General features: G+C 34.1%; 1 protein-coding gene across 1 annotated transcript in view; it reads right to left on the bottom strand.

Moving 5' to 3' along the window:
- LOC138693089 (acidic amino acid decarboxylase GADL1-like) overlaps positions 1–23,122 on the bottom strand; it is a 99,888-nt gene that overhangs the window by 16,412 nt on the left and 60,354 nt on the right. Inside the window, exons 5-6 of the mRNA XM_069816697.1 lie at positions 17,107–17,358; positions 14,752–14,816 (exon numbers count right to left, since the gene is read on the bottom strand). Coding sequence (XP_069672798.1) covers positions 14,752–14,816; positions 17,107–17,358 — 317 coding nt within the window. The remainder of the gene's footprint in view (positions 1–14,751; positions 14,817–17,106; positions 17,359–23,122) is intronic.

Below are 23,122 nucleotides of genomic sequence, written 5' to 3'. Positions count from 1 at the left end.
CTAGTTAGTTCTTTACTTACGGGTTTATTTTTTTTAGTTGCTTATTTAACGACGCTGTATCAACTACGAGGTTACTTAGCGTCGATGAGATTGGTGATAGCGAGATGGTATTTGGCGAGATGAGGCCGAGGATTCGCCATAGATTACCTGGAATTCACCTTATGGTTGGAAAAAAACCCAACCAAGTAATCAGCCCAAGCGGGGATCGAACCCGCGCCCGAGCGCAACTTCAGACCGGTAGGCAAGCGCCTTAACCGACTGAGCCACGCCGGTGGCTACTTACGAGTTGAAACTAAGTTTCGTGTTGAAATTAAAGTGTAAACCAGTTGTTATCATGTGGCATCCTTGGGAGTCTGTGTCTTGAAATATTGATAGTGATGATGAATATGAACGTTGTGTGTCATCCATCAATTGGACGCGATAAACCCATACACACAATCAGCTAAAATCATTAAAAATGTACAGTAGAACCCCGATTATCCGTCACCCTATTAACCGATTGGTGGTTTATCCGTCTGTCTTTCTCGCTCGCAGAAAAAAAAATATGTAATAGCTACTGTACATTATATTAGTGCGAATTTTTTCTACAGAGTGTTTTTTTACAAACCTTTACCCTTACGCATTATGGCCTACTCTTCGAGTGGCCGTACTGTTTATCTTCTAGGCAAAATGTCTTCTACAAGTGTCAAAAGAAAACATGTTGTACTACAGAAAAAAGTGCAAGTAATTGAGTGGTTTGGAAAAAGAGAAAATGTGATTCATCTCACATCACAATAGGAGATATGAATTACAACTGTAAGCGATTTAGGCTAATGAAAATTAAAATACAAACTGTATAAAATTTGTAAATCTACAACATGGGACCTGTACTATTCCTATCTTTCCAGAGACAGTCGTTATAAGTTTTCTTGGCCTTAAAAACCCGTCGTTGAAAACCAGACATAAGTACAATAAATAATGTTTTAATAACTGACTTATCGGAAAATCAAACACGTTATTGTAAAAAAAAAAAAACAGACTTAAATTAGTGAACTTCTAATCCACTACCTAGCGTATTAAAAGAAAAGACCATGGAGGAAATTACGAAAATATTATGTACTTAGTTTATGAAAACTTTTTATGGTAGGGATTATTCGATTTTTCGATTAACCGTTCACTCCACCCCCTTCATTACCACGGATAATAGAGGTTCTATTGTATAGAAATATTTTAAGGAGGAAGGAGGACAATGTCATGATCCACTTACAAAAACATACCTGCGAGAGGATCAACGTGGTTCAGTAGTTCTGTAGTATGTGAACTCGTACAGTATTCAGTAATTATTACTTTGATGAAAACAGCGCTAAGAATTTTATCTACAGTCGGAAAGATTTTATTTGCATGAAATTAATACACTTTCCTTCAAATTAGGTCACGACCAAATTAATCGATTCTATGTAGGTCTGTTCTTTTGTTCTGGGCACATTTTTTTTTTTACTTTGAATATTTTGCTATAATTTAGCGCAACTATTTTCTTCAACTATGATTTTTGCAAGAGGATCATGGTATTGTCCACAGTCTAGTATATACAGTAACGAAGCTTGGGTTTTGAGGGTGCTAGGAACAATAGATTGTGCCGGTACTATTTCGCATTGTCTGTGATGAGGCGATAGTAGCGATCCTAGTGGTTAGCAACTATCTATGAATGCATATTTACTACGTATTGAGCTTCGTGACTATATATACTAGACTTTGGTATTGTCCTTCTCCCTTCTTAAAATATTTATACACATTTTGAATGATTTTAGCGGAGGCGATATCATATGTCCTAAGTGCTGATCACATAAACTTACTACCCAGGAATTGATGGAAAATTGATGTTCATGACTCGATTTTGCCATGGCATGAATATATTGATATGATCAGAAATATTTATAATCGAAATTCATAAGACTTATCTTTTGAAAATCCTGCTTCAGTAGTAAACAAAACATTGGCGTTGATGTTGTTCGCCTGAGACTGACTGATTAGCGTCTGGGTTGTTTGAGGCATCATTTCTTGGACATTCTAAATATGAAGCTGTAGGCCTAGATACAGAACATCAATAGCACTAAAAGATACTGTAATTTTATTATTTAGAAACAGTGGCGACAACTTATATGGGCCCATGGGGCCTGAACCCACCCAATAATTTGTCGTATCATAATCATCATCATCATCATCATCATCATCATCATCATCATCATCATCATCATCATCATCATCATCATCATTTCCTTTTCCATTCTTTCTTGGCTTAGTTACCTCATGAGTGATGCCTTACTGGTGTCATTTATGAGGTACAAACCTGTCTTGGGACAGATGACTAACCAAGAACATCATATGTGATGGTTGGTTATTGAAATCAGTAAATTACAATAAGTAAAATGTCAATAAGTGAGGATGTATTCTTGGTGTGCACTTTATTCATCTCTCCTAACGATAGTCAGGTGCCACATAAGGTGAAAAGTTTGATTTAGAAGATGTTTGTGACGAATTTATAGGGAGAAACGTATTTGTATCACTCCGTGCTACGTAATAGTGAGTCCACTTTCGTATTATCAATTTATAGTTAGAAAGAATTCAAATCCCCAAGTTTATATAATTATTACGTTCTATTTAATCACTAAAAATCGATAATTGTGCAGAACAGTTACGCACAGGATAATGCGGAGATTTTTTTGATTTGATTTAATTTCTTCCTGTAACCACTACAGGTTGCCATCGACAAAGAGTACCATGATACAATAGAGTAAATGCCTTGAGGCTTAGTTACTAGTATGAAGGAATAAATTGGTATTCACATAAAATCCAAAAGAATGTTACCTACAAGTAAATGGAACATAGCCCCTAGACCTTATACTAACTACATACATTACAAAATCGTTCTTCGATCTCCATTTTGTTATTTTTAGCATTCTACACTATGTTGTACAGGGACATCATTTTATTTTTACTAACATTTTTATGTTAACCTGGCTATATCTTTGAATTAAAGGTCTAGAACCGGAAACACCGCTTGCCCCCCCTTCCAAGACTGGAATTCGATAATACTGGCGTAATATACAAACAAATCACTTTGCTAGGTATAGGAGGGAAGAAAAGTAGTTCATCCATTTATGTAAACTAGGAAATATCGCAATTTTGAGTTTGATAATTTTCATTAGGTTTTTGTTTAACCAAAATACAGTACTGTATTAACACTTAGTGTTTTTACTCATGAATTGAGCTATCCATTCGGACGTATTAATTATGCAGTGTATATTGTACTGTTACAGCACATTAGCGTACAATATAGAGGATGAAGTTAAATTTAAAAATAATCATAATATGGATATTTAAACACAATTTTGAAAATGGTGGCCGTTCATTTCGATACAGGCTTCAGTTCTTTTGTGCATATTACCGCATTATAGACTATTGTACCGAATTCCAATTACCAGTTTCGTCCTTCGTAGTAGTAACTCACGTTAAAATAATTCTGTACCTACTCTATACGTACTCTATACGTACTGTAAATTTAATCTTCACTTCTGCCCGATCCGAAAAGATAAAATTACTCAGAAATGCTATCTATTGTCCGCCCAAGTGGTTATGTCGCAGGGTCGTAGAAAGGGGGGGGAGGATCACGTGACAGTTAATTACTTAACGAGGCCCTTTTACTTAAGTTATTTTAAACAGTTGTATAATATTACGTAGACGTCCAATTCCTAACAGAAATTAATGTTTTCAGAAAAGAGCTAAGACAGCCCAGTTACTAGACTTTACAGAGGGGCGAACAGAAGCAGGTGGGGGAAACCAGGATGCGACGTAGGCAAACGGACAACAGTACCTGTGCGAAAATATGATTCTATATTGGAAGCTCTTTCGTCACTGGAAAACGTGAACATATTTCTGGAACGTACTATACACTCACTAACTCAGTACTGCATACGCGGCCTTGGCTCTGTGTGGCGAACGATTCTAAGTTTACTAATAGAGGTGGTGGGAGTGAAGTACATTAAAAAACTCAGGTACAATAAAAATTGAAGTAAAAATAAAATGATGTCCCTGTATAAGCCTATACTATCCGTAGTCACATCAATATTGCGAAAAATAATATCAATAAAGGGAGGATTTATGAGATTCTTTTGGGAAATTATGGTCAAGTGTTTGAGCCCACCCAATGTTTTTATAAAGTTGGCGCCACTGTTTAGAAAAACTTTTTTTTTAACAGTCTAATCATAACGAATAGAAAGAAGAAGTGTGCGCACTCCTATCTGTTCAGCATTGTCGACGGTGACCAAGAGAATTAGTGGCGCTGCGATCGGTATTGCTCAGTTGGAAGCGAATATCCATAAAAGAAGCAGTAGTGTGTTCGTTCATTTCGTTTGCTTTTTTAGTGTAATTAAGTGCGTTAAATACTTTAAGTGCCAATACACTAATCTGCAATTATTCGTACACGAGTGACAAGTGAGTAGCTCTCACGATTTATTTATTAAAGGACGAGATTATTATGTTTTTGTCGTGTTATATTTGAAGCAATGCCTTCGTGTTTTGTTCCGGGTTGTAGGGCGTGCGTGTTTCATTTGCTTATGCAAACAGAACAGACAATAAAAGAAAAATTGAGCGATGGAATGTGGGGCGACATATTTCACGAGTGCATAGACAGTATTACCTCAATTGTAATTCAGCCACCGGGAACAGGATGCTGCTTGGATCATGCCATGGATATCACACCGAAACTAATTTTTCACTATATGAAATGCCGGTTCTTCTTCCGGACGAAACAAATCCGACGAGAACTCCAAGGTCCGAGAGCCGCCAAATATCTCGTAAATTCTCCAAAGTGTCGGACAAGTAACTGTTGGTGAGTACATATTGCATGCCTACAAGCAGCCCTAAGTTAAGTTTTACATATTAAACTATTATTTGTTTTACAGTGTGATGTATATGAATGTGTTTTTCTTTCAAATAGACTTAATGTTGTAAGTACAATGCCAGTTACGTACGTATATGGAGCGAAAGGTAAACAGTGCAACTTACGTTAAATGTATTTACGTACTTACACACGGAACAGACTGAGCGAACTCTGCACTAGCGCCGCGTGGTATCGGCCGTTTGAATTAACAGAGTGCGACCACTACTTCTTTCTATTCGTTGGGTGTAATATTTAGAGTCTATTTTGAATGCTGAATCCATGGTGTAATTTTTATTCGGCGTAAATGATCGAGACATAATTAAAATTAATCGTTTTATTTGAAGAGAAATCGCTGTTCATATGTCTTTTTTACGTTAATATTATTACGTATTGCAAATAGTTTCGATAGACCGGATAGAGAGCGCTGCGAGCGAAATGACATCAGGGTCCGTGGATACTCAGAATGACATTAAGTGATGTAGCTTTTTTATCCTTGGATTTGACTGTTAGTAGAGGCTATGATACGAAGTTGTTTGGATGTGCCTGGAACTTGTAGCTACGTTCGATGCGCGTCGGTAGTAGCATTTTCAAGATTGTGCGCGGAAGTGTTTATTTAGCAGAGTTTATATTACTGAAACGCTGCTATCCAAACCAACGAAAACATCTAAATAATTTCTTCAAAGTGACCGGCCCAGCATCATGTATTCGCCGCCGCATCGTTAAAACGTAAGTTAAAAAATTACTGAAACTTCGATGTTGCTACACAGTACACACGGGGCTGACGTCTAGTTTGGGTTGCGTAATTTCATGATGAAATGAAATAGGGAGATGGTATAACTTTACAAATATAGCCTACATTATTATCGGTTTAGGAAATTTTGGAAGATCTTTAGCTCTCAATTTAACAGACAATGGTCATGAATTTTTGGAGTAGACCATAAAATGGAAAAAGTGGACTTATTAAAAGATCATATAGCCAATGTTGTATGTATGGGTGCTAATAATGAAGCCGCTTAATATTTAGAAAAATAACTTACTTTGATTATGATGTAATGTGGACTTTACGTCACTAATAAAAATGTTGTAAACATATGAAGAGACCACTGCAAAAAGGGGGAATGTCGTAAATTTGTGAAAAATGAGATGAAGGTTCAGTACTATAGATAAGAGGGAGTAGACTATAATACACTTTGTTCCACTGCAAGAAAGATGATAGTTCCAGATCTACATAGTGTTGAAGAATTGATACACCACACAAAGTGGGAATGTCAAAGTTTAAATTGCATTTCCTGCAAAATACAATACATTCGACATTCCACCTTTTTGCAGTGGACTTTTCACATTCATTACGCAACTAGTTAGGTAATGATACTTCTATTACGCAACTAGTTGGGTAATGATACTGCTATTACCTAACTGGTTGCATCATATCTTACGCGGAATTTTGATGGTACTAAACATTCAAGTGCAGAATTTGTAGCATTTTCAATATCTGAATCCTAGTTTGAACTAATTTTAACAATGTTGGTTTATTTCTCCTAGTACTGTTCTTTTGTTAAAAACAAAAGTCTGTCGTGATAAAAAATAAATAAAATTAAATAAATAAATAAATAAATACATAAATACATAAATAAATAAATAAAATTAAATAAATAAATAAAATTAAATAAATAAATAAAATTAAATAAATAAATAAAATTAAATGAATAAATAAAATTAAATAAATAAATAAATAAATAAATAAATAAAATTAAATAAATAAATAAATAAATAAATAAAATTAAATAAATAAATAAATAAATAAAATTAAATAAATAAATAAATAAAATTAAATAAATAAATAAATAAAATTAAATAAATAAATAAATAAATAAAATTAAATAATTAAATAAATAAATAAAATTAAATAAATAAATAAATAAATAAAATTAAATAAATAAATAAATAAATAAAATTAAATAAATAAATAAATAAAATTAAATAAATAAATAAATAAATAAATAAATAAATAAATAAATAAAATTAAATAAATAAATAAAATTAAATAAATAAATAAATAAAATTAAATAAATAAATAAAATTAAATAAATAAATAAAATTAAATAAATAAATGAAATTAAATAAATAAATAAATAACTAAAATTAAATAAATAAATAAAATTAAATAAATAACTAAAATTAAATAAATAAATAAATAAATAAAATTAAATAAATAAATAAATAAATAAATAAATAAATAAAATTAAATAAATAAATAAATTAAATTAAATAAATAAATAAAAAATTAAGTAAATAAGTACAGTAAGTAAGTAAATAAATAAGTAAATAAATAAGTAAATAAATAATTAAATAGTTAAATTAAATAATTAAATAAATAAAATTAAATAAGTAAATAAATAAAATTAAATAAGTAAATAAATAAAATTAAATAAATTAATTAATAAAATAAATTAATTAATAAGTAAATAAATAAATAAGTAAATAAATAAATAAATAACTAAATAAATAAGTAAATAAATAAATAGATAAATAAATAAGTAAATAGATAAAGTAAATAAAGTAAATAAATAAAGTAAATAAATAAATTAATTAATTAATTAATACATTAAGTAATAAATAAATAAATAAATTAATTAATTAATTAATTAATTAATTATTAAATTAATAAATTAATTTTAAATACATAAATTAATTATTAAATTAATAAATTAATTAATAAATTAATAAATTAATTAATAAATTAATAAATTAATAAATTAATTTAGCTTCCCTTATGAAAAGGTTGCCAGATTTGACAAAGCGTATTACATATCATTTGGAAACACACCTAAAAGGTAAAATGATATACATTTAAAACGGTTAGGGAATCGAATATGCAAAATGTCAGAAAAATTTACTAATAAAACAAACATAAACGAATCGCCTCTCGCAGGAAGAAACTAATAATAGTAATAATAATAATAATAATAATAATAATAATCGTCTCTTCACAAAAGACATGTTCAAAACTAATAGAAATAATACAATTGCTTTTATTAAAAATATTTTTTATGAAAGTGGATAAAACATTGTAGGCTATAACATACTTATCGTAACTTCATATTACAATACTCGACTGGTTATCAAACTCTGCCTGCGGTTGTAACAACTTTACAATCTCGGATTGTGATATGAAACGTTACAATAGTCATATCGTAAATAACTACAGTATTACGTTTTTATCAATTCTGATGTATTTTCATAATATGTTAAAAGCCTTGAAAACATTTGGGGGAGAGAGGAAAGGAGGGACGGACGAACGTAAAAAAAAAGCTAGGACTTGTGCCAGTCTTGTTCTCATCACCGTCTGTTTTTTTTACTAATGGTGTGTATGTAATTTTTCGTCATTCACCTATACCAGGGCTGGGCACAGAGAGCGAATCCAGGCTCTAATATTCATCCGCAACAACGCAGCGTGGTGTTCGGCGGGGAAGAAAGGGGTTGAAGAGAAATCATATGGCTCCCCGTGAGGGAGTAGAATCCGCTCTTGCTGCCCTGACCTTTACAAAGCCAGTTGTGCACACTAATTTAGTGCACACACTAGTGTCGTTGCCCAGGGTGCGCCACAGGAGGCTGGTCTACGCTACACCCGCGATGAGATGAAATCCTGATTTGTTGGGATGCCATAGGAGAACCGGAGTTCCCGGAGAAAACCCCTGTGTTACCTGGACCACGGGCTTCCCTATAAAAGTTATAAATCGGGGGTACGCTATAAGTAAGTTCAGCGCTATAGCCACTAGATTATATTGGCGGGTTCTTCACTGAAAGTCGAAAGACACGAATGAACCTACAAGGCACACATTCAAAGCAGATAGCGGTGTATACAACCCAATTTATATTGATTTTTTATTATTATTATTTTTAGACTCTTCATTTTCGTGTAGATGGTGAGAACAAGAGTGGCATACATAAGTGGTAACTTTTTATATGATCATTTGCCCCTCACCCCTCCCCACCTTAACGTTTTCATTGTTTTTGACAAATGAAAATACGTCGATATTGACGAGTTTCAGAAAAGTACCGCTAAAAATGGTGTTTTCCAAAATATTTACCCATGAAAAAGTTGTGCAATCTGTGACGATGATCTAGAAATGTAATGAAGGTCGATGCAATAACTTCTTAAAAGTCTTCATTTCTGTAGTTTAATATTACACTATAATACTCGGCCGTGCACAAGGAGAGAGTTTTCAGGATTTAACCCTCTCCCAAGTTGGGAAGAAATCGACGAGATAGAAAGTAAGTACTGAAATATTTTAATGTGATATATATATACTGTACATTGCTGGATTAATTATTAAATTTAATAACTTTAATTTACGAAACCGTAATGCTTTTCCCTCTTCAATCCTCCCCTTTTTAAAAAATTCTGCACACGGTCCTGGTATAATGGGTATCGTATAAGCTAGCATAAAATTTTCAGTACAATCCTCTTACTGTAGCTAGTTAATTTTATCTTTAAAAAATAAACAAACTATGTTTTTATTTGCTGCCCACGAATTTTTAAGTCATTAGGTCGCTTGGTACCCAATTTTGTTGTCATTTAACTTACTTTATCTTTTAATAAAAACAAGTCCGCTGACAATCCTACACTTAAGTATTTTATAATTTTTTCTTTGTTCAGTGTACTCACATCATAGACTATTACAGGTTTTCAAACCATATCATTGTGATTTTCAGCCTATCATATATTTGTAAAATATGTAGGCCTACATTTAATAAGTATATAATTCTGATATTACCTTATAACCACAAAATTATCACATTTTATTTTCTGACACACAACCATTTGATTTACAGCATTTACGCACACATACTTCCATATATTTGACATCGTTTATTTCAGTTAAATATGCATAATTATAAAAAAAATTGTGATTTTACATGTATCATCAAGTGTTTTCACTATTTTTAACTTTTTAACTTTGACATTTATTGTACATTTTATTATGCTTTCCCTCACCATGTATCGCAATGTTGTTTCATTAGATATCGTCAACCCATGTCTGAAGATGCCATAATGTATGGCGAAAACGTTCACATTGTTACTAATATAATGTAAATTGATAACTACACAATTTTACATTAAAAATAAGTCATGTGATGGAATAATATTTATCTTCTCTTGTTAATTGTACATTTACGTGTTTATTTCTACCTCTCCGTTGGAACTCTATCGACAACGATACCACTGTCTACCTCAAGTTAAATGTATGCAACAGTAACGGTCAAATGAGTTTGTTTTCCGAGAGGAAAATGATAAATTGGAGCATTAGGCCTATATTTCACTACCTAGAAGTTGATAAAAATATTGTATGTGGTGTCATAACATACTTTTGTGAATGTTCTAAATCAGATGTAGAAAATACGTTCCGACGCGGACACTCTTATACACCACACCGTCATTTATCCCTTCACAAAGATTCTATCTGTGAGCGTGTACGTGTAGTAAGCAAGGATTGAACCCGGTACCATAGCGTGTGTAAAGTGGTGGAATATAATGAATAAATTATAGTTTTTTTTTTTAATTTCCAAGAAGCATGGGAACAAAAGTATTTTGTTATTATTAGGGAAAGGGATTTGGAGTATTATAAAGAATGGTGAAACGTAGTATAGATCAGTGACTGTCAAGCGAGCTGCGTCACAGAGCATGGACGAGTACAGTTCACTTCATAGAAACTTACACGCAACGTGCTGTAAACGTATTTCAAAATAAACAAGTGGAATAGTTTAATGACATATAGTGGCCTACATACATAATCTGTATTTCACTTTGAACTACATGTGTTTTTCTTGGCAACGCACAAAACACCAATAAACAACATTACAAATATACATAATTAAATATCAATATCTGCGTCCTCGCGTGTCAGGGGAAATATTGATGGCTGATATTTGTCTTCTGTATGGAACTCGACTCTGAATATGTGTGTTTTTCTGTCAGGAGCGTGCTAAATTAAAACCTTTATTTACAATATCATGAAATATGATAATATGTACACAACGTACACTATAGCATTTAGAATATATATATATATATATATATATATATATATATATATATATATATATATATATATAATACTACAATATTTACAACATAGCCCAATAGAGTATCATTAAATGTTGAACGAAATGTAGAGCCAAACGAAATGGCATTTTCAATTAATGCTATGTTTTAGTGATGAAACAATTATTCCTGCTGTGCCTTGTTATAATAAATTGTAAATATCATTTTCAAATTTTCTAAACACAACTTTGCTCTTTTGCAAGGAAGGAAATTTTTTAACACGGAAAAATATAGTCTTTCAATTTTGTATTGTTAGTTGGTTTCACTTTCGGCATTGTACATGCACTTCACTACTCTGAACTGCAAACCTGCATGTTGAAGTTCTTATGCGACAACTGTCCCGTTCACCTGTTGTTGACGTGCAGAGATCTGCGAGTATGTCATGGAGGGAGGACTTGGTATAAAGGGTTGTAAACAAATGACTGTGTAGATGCCAATACTAGCTTTTACTACTCCAAATTCCGTTCCCTAGTTATTATGAATAAAGATAAAGCTCTGTGCCTCAGACCTATCTGTTTATTGGAATTATTATAAAACCTTATAATATCAGACGGCACTTCGATCTTGAACATAACGATCTTGACAGACAAACTTATAGGTAAGAGTTTAAAACAGGATTGTTAAAAATTGTTTATATTAATCAAATAGTTCATACATTCGATAAAGCAATACATTTTGCACCAACTTATATTAAGGCAAACACTAAATAAGTAAACTGCATTGGATTTCAGTTTTCTTCGTTCTGGTAATGACATTATTGTAGGTTTATTGTTTACCGTAACGTAGAAACAGTACAGTCTAAGGAAGAATGTGTTTATAAATTGAATTTTTTTTTAATCTAGGATTATAATTTCAGTTATAAAGCAAACAAAATTAGATGTTGGTAATGACGGAAATTGTGTGTTTGGGCACGATGAAATGTTTATCTGTATCCTGCATTCAAAGGTAGGCCATTTCACAGTCTATTCTTAATTCTTAATTGGGAGACGGTAATCGTAACTCTTACTCCTCTTTGTCTATTCAGTGGTGAATATAAAATTGAAATAGTGGTTAGTTTCATAATTTTTTGTGTTATAACATAGCTATTGTGTGAAGTGTTAGGAAACATTAATGATGAAGCTGATAATTTTTTTCAAAAATTTGGATCTTTCTGCATCAATTAAAGTGAATGAAAACATAAGAATCTCGCCTAATTTTTCAGAAGTCGGAAAAAATGACAATCTTCGTAGGATGGATGCGGAAAATATGTAATTCCCATTAAAAAAATCTCAATATCTATTTGCAAATGCTTCGTGAAATGAGAAAATGAAACAGCGCCAATATGGTAATTTTCATATGGATGAAGGGCATAAGCAGAAATAATACCTGTCACGGTAAACATTGATAATATTAAATATTACATATTAGTAAGGGTGTGGTTTGACCGTGATTACTTATCCCGATTTTGGTAATTAAAATTATTTAATTTCGGTGAATATTTCGTAATAAATATGATCAATTTCGCGCATATTTCGCACATTAAAGAAACTGTGATAGTACATTACGCAACGAGCCTATAATGGTAGTAATTAAGACGCAAGTATGTTTATGAAACGAGCGCAAGCGAGTTTCATAATTTTCCATACGAGCGTCTTAATTACCGTTATAGTCCAGTTTCATACGACTTTTTATGCTCGACTATATTTCTAACTTGAAATTATTCATAAGTATTCATGTTATTCTTATCTGACTGAGGAGCGGAACTGACCTTGTGCAATATCTCGTAAATTGTGAGATATGCGCAGACGCGAAAGTATTGATTTTTTTCGAGACACAAATGTTGACATTGACCTTGATATAATCTAGAGAGTAAAATAAACATTAATCTTGATATAACCTTAAAATTGAATTAGACATTAGAATTTTTGTGGCAATAAGTTATTAGTCACATAGAGTGCTTTTGCGGTGTAAGTTGCAGCTCGTTATCACTAGTGTCCGCCATTTTTACTTTGTCTAATCTCGCGCTAGTTGTCTTTCGATTGCATATCCGAGAATAATCGATACTTGCGCTTCCATATTGCTACAATGGTATTTTCTGATTGGTGGAACACCTGAACTTTAATGAATAAGTGTATTTTAATGAGATCCATTAAAGGGCTGCTACCAGGTGTATAATTACTACATTTCGGCATGGTCGAGCATAAAAAATAATAAGATAACACTTTTAAAAAATCATTATTGAAAAAATCCCCTTGAAACTAAAAGAAAATTGTTTGCATCATTAATTAAATTCATAATTCAGTTTCATTCGACTGTGAGTGGGTGACAATACTGTCTTCTTGATCTCACGAAGGCAGCTGTTGCAGGGAAGAGAAATGTTTGGGCTGCTATCTGCAAGTAGTCCCTGAAACTATGCGTACATCGTTGCCTGATACAATACGTACGTCACGCTGAACGATGGAATATGTAGAAATGTTCATGTATATTTTATAACAAAAAGTTTTCACGCTTTATTAGGAAGAAAGAGCCATTTTCGTGCGAATTTTCCATAAAACCTGTAATTTTTTCTAAATACCGTTATTATGAAGTAATTTCGTAGATTTCTATAAATTTCGCGAAAATTCGGGGATATATTTCACTTAATTTCGTACTTTCAATAAGGCATTTAAGTTTCCCATGTATGAAATTAAATTTTTAACACATTTCGCGTATATCGTTAATACGAAAAAAATCACACCCCTACTGACTGGCATTACAATTTCTTTTCTATATTTTGTACTTAGCTTAGAATCGAAACAAAAGTAAAATTTAGTACTATGAAAATAATACATAAAGAGGATACAACACAGCAAAAAAGAACATTTGTCATTCAGGCACAGTGATGAAGAGTTTTGCAGTAATTTTAAAGGAAAATTTGTGAGCTTAATGGTAATAATAATAATAATAATAATAATAATAATAATAATAATACTGAAAAACCATTTATATCGAATATTATAGTTCCACTTTTCTTTAGTTTGTGATTGCTGAAAGTGTATGTACAATGACTATTATGAATTCTAAAATTCGTGTTATGTTCACGTAAATTTGTCTCGGTTACTGTAATAATAATCCGTGGCGCTACAGCCCGTGAAGGGCCTAGACCGACCAGCCGGGTGCTGGCCTCACACCCACATGCCGAAGCAGAGGTGGACGATCATCCAACCAGAATGGAGGTATCGTGTGGTTAGCACGATGATCCCCCCAGCCGTTATAGCTGGTTTGCGTAACCGGATTTCGCTACCTAGCGTAGCTCCCCAAGTGCATCACGATGCTGGGTGGGCACCGGTCCCATTCACTGGCCGAAATTTCATGAGAAAATTTCTTCCCCCCATGAGGACTCGAACCAGCGCGCATTCTGTAACGTGAGTCCTAGGCAGGATGCCTTAGACCACGACGCCACAGTACGGGACAATCAATTATTTACTAATCTTATATATTCTGTTTTTTTTTTTGGGAACACAGAATGCCTTGGCAGACGATTTTTGGAAAATAAATTTAATAATAATAATAATAATAATAATAATAATAATAATAATAATAATAATAAACTATTTAATAGTGTTGAATTGCTCTGAAACAATTTTCGGCTACATATTCAATATTTGTGAAGTGGAGATGTAGAAATGTGACCATTCGCTCTCCAAAGACCCCCCCCCCCCCGGTTGACGCCACCCCTAAAGAATAATATGTTGAGAGGACTACTCACCTATCAAGACCTTTGAGTCGATGACAATGTTTCTTGGAAAGCATCAGTGTACCACCCCAGCATGCCTACAACAATTGAATGAATTATTTATCAGAATATAATACTATTATCCTGGAATGTATCAATCAGTGGCGTAGGCAGAATGGTGGATCCATTTTTAAAGAAATATTTAAAAATAATGTATTATATTATATTTAAACCATGAAGCGACAATACATCATTGGCATTGCAGGTGCGATACTGAAAGAAAGTTCATTATTTCTATCGACAATGATCAATAATATATTTAGAATAACATATTCTTTATATTTCTGCCTACAGATTATTTTAAACTGACCAATTATTTTCAAAGAATTTATGAAGCTACCGTTCTCAACACAATAACTAGATTTATTTAGGGTCGGTGTATGTTCACTCACTCTGCAACGGTGGAGAATAGATTTTGATTTATAACAACTTTTGGGAATCTTTATTGGCATGTTAGATTCGATAAGTTACCGGCTGAAGCTAATGAATTTTTAATTAGCACCGTATGTAACTTATCACATATAACTATGTCTTGTAATTAGATATATTTATATGTGATAAGCAGGCTTCGGTCCTGGGCACAGAAACGCATGAAGTTCAGAACGCACGGACTATAGTGTTGTGTTGGTCGAGTCGAGTAGAGTGGGAGATGGGAGCGCGCCGTTACTTCGTGTCTCAATATGTGAACAGTACGGCACAAAATATATTTCACTCTGTACAGATGCAATATATACAGTACATTCCTAGAGTAGACAATAAATGTCTACCATTAAAGTATTAACGTAAGTTGTAACCTTCAATCAGGTGTCCCTACGCCGAAGCCTGTTACACGTACCGCAGCCAAGCAGCAATACACACAACGGCAATGCACATTACGGACCCACCTGTGCTGTTGCAGTCACCCTTTCACACGGGTCATGACGTCATTTATACTCCGTGTACTCTAAACCTCATACTGATTACTCTGTGTCCCTAGACCGAAGCCTGGTGATAAGTTATAGACGGTTCTCAGGGACATCATTTTATTTTTACTAACATTTTTAATATTAACCTGGCTATACCTTTGGATCAACGCCGTTTCCTACCCCCTTCCACAGCTGGAGTTCGATGATACTGGCGTAATATACAAACAAATCACTTTACTACGTGTAGGAGGGAAGAAGAGTAGTTCATCCATTTTCGTAAACTAGGAAATATCGCGCTTTTGAGTTTGATCATTTTCATTAGGTTTTTGTTTAATCAAAATACAGTATAGTATTAACAATAAGCGTTTTTACTCATGAACTGAGCTGTCCATGTGGACGTATTCATTATGCAGTGTATGTTATACTGTCTACAGCACATTAGCGTACAATGTACGCTAAATTGAAAAATAATCATAATATAGATATTTAAACACATTTTTTTTAAATGGTGGCCGTTCATTTCGATACAGGCTTCAGTTCTAATATGCATATTATCGCACTATAGACTATTGTACCTAATCCCAATTACCAGTTTCGTCCTTCGTAACTAGTAACTCATGTTGAAATAATTCTGTACCTGCTCTGTAAAAGAGTACTTTACGTACTGTACTGTAAATTCAATCTTCACTTCTGCCCGATCCGAAAAGATAAAATTACTCAGACATACTATCTACTGTCCGTTCAAGTGGTTTTGTCGCAGGGTCGTAGAAAGGGGGGAGGGAAATCACGTGATAGTTAATTACTTAACGAGGCCCTTTAACTTAATTTATTTTAAACAGTTGTATAATATTACGTAGACATCCAATTCCTAACAGAAATTAATGTTTTGAGAAAAGAGCTAAGACAGCCCAGCTACTAGACTTTACGGAGGGGCGAACAGAAGCAGGTGGGGGAAACCAGGATGCGACGTAGGCAAACGGACGACAGTACCTGTGCGAAAATATGATTCAATATTGAAAGCTCTTTCGTCACTGGAAAACATGAACATATTTCTGGAACGTACTATACTAACTCAGTACTGCATACGCGGCCTTGGCTCTGTGTGGAAAACGATTGCAAGTTTACTAGTAGAGGTGGTGGGAGTGAAGTACATTCAAAAACTCTGGTACAATAAAAATTGAAGTAAAAATTAAATGATGTCCCTGTACTTAAAAATTAATTAACTTTTAGAGAGTCAAAATTGGTTTTAAATTTTATAGAACTAAACAATAATTATCTTTTAAATATGTTGCATGGAAGTTACAAGGAAATTTTCCAAATGATGTTCCCGAAACTTGGTCCCCTCTCGCATCTTAAATTCCTGATTGTGCCACAGATATTCATAAAACAAAACTAAAATAGTTTTATCGCTAATTTAACTTACATCTACATGAAGCCAAAGACCATACTGTCGACAAACATCAGAAATCTCCTCCAGCGGGTCGAAAGCCCCCAGGACTGTGGTACCAGCTGTTGCAGAAACAAAGAATGGCTTCTTTCCTTCAGAGATAGTTTGCTGGATACGGCAGTTGAGGTCGCTGGACATCATTCTTCCATTGGAATCAGTCTTTATTGGAATCACATTTTCTGTGCCCAGACCTAGCCAGTGGGCACACTTCTTCACGGAGTAATGGCCCTGTTTTGAATGGAAAAAAGAACATATGAATCGGTCATTGTTAAAAGGCACCAAATAATTTCTTTCAGTATCGTGACAATGTTGTGCTTACGTATCTCTCACAATGTATAATTGATATTTGAGGAGGAAAAAAATTCGCTCCGGCGCCGGGGATCGAACCCGGGTCCTTGGTTTTACTTACCAAGCGCTCTGACCACTGAGCTACGCCGAATTCAATCCACAGCACCGGAACGAACCCTCCTCCTTCAATGTTTCCCTTTGTGCCCTGACTCCAAGTTAGGCACATATGTTGCCGTATATGTCCAATGTCAACTGTGTCCAGGTAACTGCGGAATCCCGGCCAAACAAGTCACTCAGCTGAGTGCGCTCCTAGTATAATGGCAGTTGACATGGACATATATGCCTAACTTGGAGTCAGGCCACAAAGGGAAACATTGAAGGAGGAGGGTTCGGGCCGATGCTGTGGATTGGATTCGGCGTAGCTCAGGGGTCAGAGCGCTTGGTACGTAGAACCAAAGACCCGGGTTCGATCCCCGGCGCCGGAGCGAATTTTTCTCCTCAAATATTAATTGTCAATATTACAGATATTATTCTGTGGGACAAATAAAGTATAATTGGTTCCATTCCCTAAATCCAGAGAAAAATTAAAAAAACCATCAAGATGTACATTTCGTCAAGAATTGATAGTGCCTTTTAACAATGACCGATTCATACATAGAGTGTAAACGATATAAACCGTCAAAATGATATAGGCAGTACAAATAATAATAATAATAATAATAATAATAATAATAATGGTTTATTTTAGCTGGCAGAGTTAAGGCCATTCGGCCTTTTCTTCCACTCAACCAGTATGATAGAAAATTACTACATTGCTATGAATATAACATAATAATTAATACAATACAATACAAAGCAATACAATGCAATACAATATAATACATAATTAATATAATACAGTGACAATTCTTTTTATCTACTGAACAAAATACCTAGTGAAATTTATTTATATCGTATACTTTTATTTTTAATTTGCAAAATGCCACGTATTTAAGATCGATAGTAGTTGCATTATTTGTTTACCTTTCAACTGAACGTAAATGTTATTGCCAATAAATGACCTTTCACCCAACACATACCAATACACAACAGAGTAACAAACGACTGCTTCAGCGTATATACCGGGTAAAGTAGCCTAAATAATGACTGTCTATTCTCTTTCCCAAAAAAGTGAGACTCACAAAACGCATTTTTTTTCTGGAAAAATCCTGAGCGTTAGAGAAAAACAATATTTGACTTTTTTCTTCAGTTATTTATGCCCTATCACCAGTATTCAGCCACCGGTGTGGCTCAGTCGGTTAAGGCGCTTGTCTGCCGGTCTGAAGTTGCGTTCGGGCACGGGTTCGATCCCCGCTTGGGCTGATTATCTGGTTGGGTTTTTTCCGAGGCTTTCCCCAACCGTAATGTGAATGCAAGGTAATCTACGGCGAATCCTCGGCCTCATCTCTCCAAATATCTCGCTATCACCTATTTTATCGACGCTAAATAACCTAGTAGTTGATACAGCATCGTTAAATAACCAAATAAATAAATAATAAATAAATCACCAGTATTTTTTGGCAGTTTATATCGTTTACACCCTGGATATGTGTATATATAGTATGAAAGTGAAATAACCCTGTAGATTTTTAGAGAGAATAGCTCATGTTGTATGCGAAAAAAAATGTAGTACCATATTGGTGAAAAGTTCATAGTTTTCTCAGAAAAAAAAATTGTTCCCCCTCCCCAAATGTTTAACACCCTCTTATTCGGTAATTATTGCGAGTAGGAACGTGATTTTTGCTCATAATGTTGCAAGAATTTAATAAAGAATAATTTATTCCTCTCAAGTAGGTATTTCGATTGCGTGGACGGTTTTCGTGTAAATTTAATTTAAAAACTACTAATTTCAAGCCACTAAACGATGCAACCAGATTGCAACGTTGTAGTCAGAGAGAGAAGCGGGAGATAGCTCACCTAGGAATACAGACTTGAGTTCGTTGACCTCTTACATACTCGTATGTATATACGAGTAATATATACAGGGACATCATTTTATTTTTACTAACATTTTTAATATTAACCAGGTTATACCTTCAGAGAACCGGAAACACAGTTTGCTATCCTCTTCCACGACTGCAGTTCGATGATATTGGCGTAAAACACAAACAAATCACTCTACTAGGTATAGGAGGGAAGAAAAGTAGTTCATCCATTTACGTAAATTAGGAAATATCGCAATTTTGAGTTCGATAATTTTCATTATGTTTTTGTTTAATCAAAATACAGTACTGTATTAAGAATAAATGTTTTTACTCACGAACTGAGTTATCCATGCGAACGTATTCATTATGAAGTGTATATTATACTGTCTACAGCACATCAGCGTACAATATAGAGAATGAAGTAAAATTGAAATATAATCATAATATGGATATTTAAACACATTTTTGAAAATGGTGGCCGTTCATTTTGATACAGGCTTCAGTTCTTTTGTGCATATTATCGCACTATAGACTATTGCATCTAATTCCAATTGCCAGTTTCGTCCTTCGTATTAGTAACTCGTGTTGAAATAATTCTGTACCTACTCTGTAACAGAGTACCTTACGTACTCTAAATTCAAACTTCACTTCTGCCCGACCGCACAGATAAAATTACTCAGACATGCTATCTACTGTCCGTCCAAGTGGTTATGCCGCAGGATCGTAGAAAGGGGGGGGGGAATCATGTGACAATTAATTACTTAACGAGGCCCTTTTATTTAAGTTATTTTAAACAGTTGTATAATATTACGTAAACTTCCAATTCCTAACAGAAATTAATGTTTTCAGAAAAGAGCTAAGACAGCCCAGCCACTAGCTGGCGAATAAAAGCTGGTGGGGGAAACCGGGATACGACGTAGGCAAATGGACGACAGTACCTGTGGGAAAATGATTCAATATTGAAAGCTCTTTCGTCACTAAAAAACGCGAACATATTTCTGGAACGTACTATACTCACTAACTCAGTGTTGTTTACTATATGCGGTCTCAATTCTGTGTGGACGACAGTTGGAAGTTTATTAGTAGAAGGGGTGGGAGTGAAGTACATTCAAAAACTCAGGTACAATAAAAATTGAAGTAAAAATAAAATGATGTCCCTGTATAATATGTATGTATATATGTATGTATGTATGTATGTATGTATGTATGTATGTATGTATGTATGTATGTATGTATGTATGTATGTATGTGTTTGTATATGTGTAAATACAGTGCGTCTTCGCCATCATGCCCGCGATGATTGACCAGTCGCGTGCCCGGTGAGAGGCCGCGCTTCTGCCGCTAAGACGACGTGTATGCTGACGCAGGTAGTCAAGATCATTCCCATTCATATGAACACTACGACGTCTATAAATAAAACAGTTTGTAACCTGGCCTCTGGCAGTATTCATTTAGCTGAGATGGAGAAAAGATCGTTTCGTCATGGTAAATAGATATTCATTAAGGGAAAGTATTTACATGTACAACACTTACATAAAGAATAAAAAATCGTGTGCTTCGACGAGACGAAAATTCAGACGTAGATTTCCTGACAGGCCAGTACCAGCTAGAAAAACAACTTTAAGGTTATTTAATAGATTCAATGAAATAGGTTCTGTAAATGACAGAAAAGACAAGAAGCACCGTGTTCTTACGGAGGAAAAACTGGATGAAATTGGTGCGGCATTGGAGTGTAGCCCACACAAATCTCTGAGACGTTTAGCACAGCAGAAGGGATTTCTGAAGCATCTGCGGGAGTGGCAACAAAATTATTGAAAACCATACAGAATTCCATTATGTCATGGATTACAGCCCCAAGATTACAATCGCAGGCTTAATTTTTGTAATTAGGTGTTAAAAAAAGTAAATAAAGAAGAATTTGATCCCCGATCGATTTTTTTTATGACGAGGTTTGTTTTCTTCTGCATGGCCACGCGGCATCACAGAATGACATATTGATCATCAGAGAACCAGATGTTGTGCATGAAGCTCCGTTGTAAGTTTTAACGGTTAAGTTGCGCGAGCATGCCTGCCATCTCAGCGGCAGAAGCGCGGCCTCCAACCGGGCACGCAGACGGTCAATCATCGCGGGCATGATGACGAAGACGTACGATATGTATGTATATTATGTGTGTATATTATGTATACATGTCTCCAATATCGCTAATTTTTATTTCTTGTCTGTTTCTAAGCATGTCTCATAAGTCCACCTTATACTGGAATCTTTTAGAATAGTACATTATGCAACGAGCCTATAATGGTAGTAATTAAGACGCGAGTATGTTTGTTTATGAAACGAGCGCAAGCGAGTTTTATAATTTTCATACGAGCGTCTTAATTACCATTATAAGCAAGTTTCATACGACTTTATATGCTCGACCATATTTCTAACTTGAAATTATTCATAAGTATTCATGTTATGGTTATCTAAGTGAGGAGCGGAACTGACCTTCTAAATTGTGAGATGTGCGCAGACGCGAAATTATTGATTTTTTCCGAGGAATGAATGTCATTGACCTTGATATAATCTACAGAGTAACATTAACACTAATCTTGATATAACTTGGAAATTGATTTAGACATTGAAAAACGAGATGACAAATTGAATTTATTTGAATATTATTTACAATTAACGCTAATTATTATAGTAACAGAACATAACCTTCTGCGACAGTATTGGATTTCCAGCCTCCATGACGTTTCGCTAGTTGTCTTTCGATTGCATACCCGAGAATAATCGATACTTGCGCTTTTATAATGCTACAATGGTGATTTCTGATTGGCTGAACAACTGAACTTTAATGAATAGGTGTACTTTAATGATGTGCATTAAAGGACTGCTACCAGGTGTATAATTACTACATTTCGGCATGGTCGAGCATAAAATATATTTTATATGTTAGCTCTGTGTATTCAACTTTGTTTTCCACTTTATAGCATTTTTAGGTACTACTTTGATTATCTGCATCAAGGATAAGGGTCACGACTAAAAAAATCGCGGTTAATCCAAAACTTGTTAAAATTAGCTATTTTATTGTGATAAGAAAACCTTATCCTAGGTTTATTTGAACATTTTTATTAGCTTTATTACCAACTGCACCACAAAAATACACGAGAACAGTAGGTAATTACCTGTAACTACAGACTAAATTAACAACTTCAAAAGAAAAACTTCACTCAACTAAAGTTTTGGCAAAATAATAATCAGTAAGAGTCTTCTACATTTGAAGTGAAACACTTTTGCTTCATTGATGATTGTGGTTTACGAAAAACCATTTTGTTGAACATTATTGGCATTGATCTTTTTGGAGGGAGGGGAGATTACAATATTAAGCTGTAGTACAAGATAATCTGTTAACAATGTGGTGAGATTCGTTTCCATGGTTTCAGATATTCCAAATTAATAACGTAAACTAATATTAGTTATTTTATTATGTACTGGAGAGTTGGATATATTGATGGTCTCGCTGCTAGATATTACCGTTGGTAAAGAAGAAATCCTTCAGACTAGGTTTGTATGGTTTGTAAATGGAATTTATTTTAAAATGATGTCCGAAACCTGGAACAGAACGCAAATATCTGTGGTGTTCGGGTAAAGGGATATGTCATTTTTTTGTCCAGGTGGAATTTTGTTCCCCAGATGAACACACAAGTTAAAGTATACAAGTGGGTGTGCAAAAATCAAAGAATACAAGCAGTTG

The sequence above is a fragment of the Periplaneta americana genome, chromosome 2 (genome assembly GCF_040183065.1).
Source record: "Periplaneta americana isolate PAMFEO1 chromosome 2, P.americana_PAMFEO1_priV1, whole genome shotgun sequence".
Lineage (NCBI taxonomy): Eukaryota > Metazoa > Arthropoda > Insecta > Blattodea > Blattidae > Periplaneta > Periplaneta americana.
The sequence above is the reverse complement of the archived record's forward strand: the minus strand, read 5'-3'. Positions and strand labels throughout refer to the sequence as shown.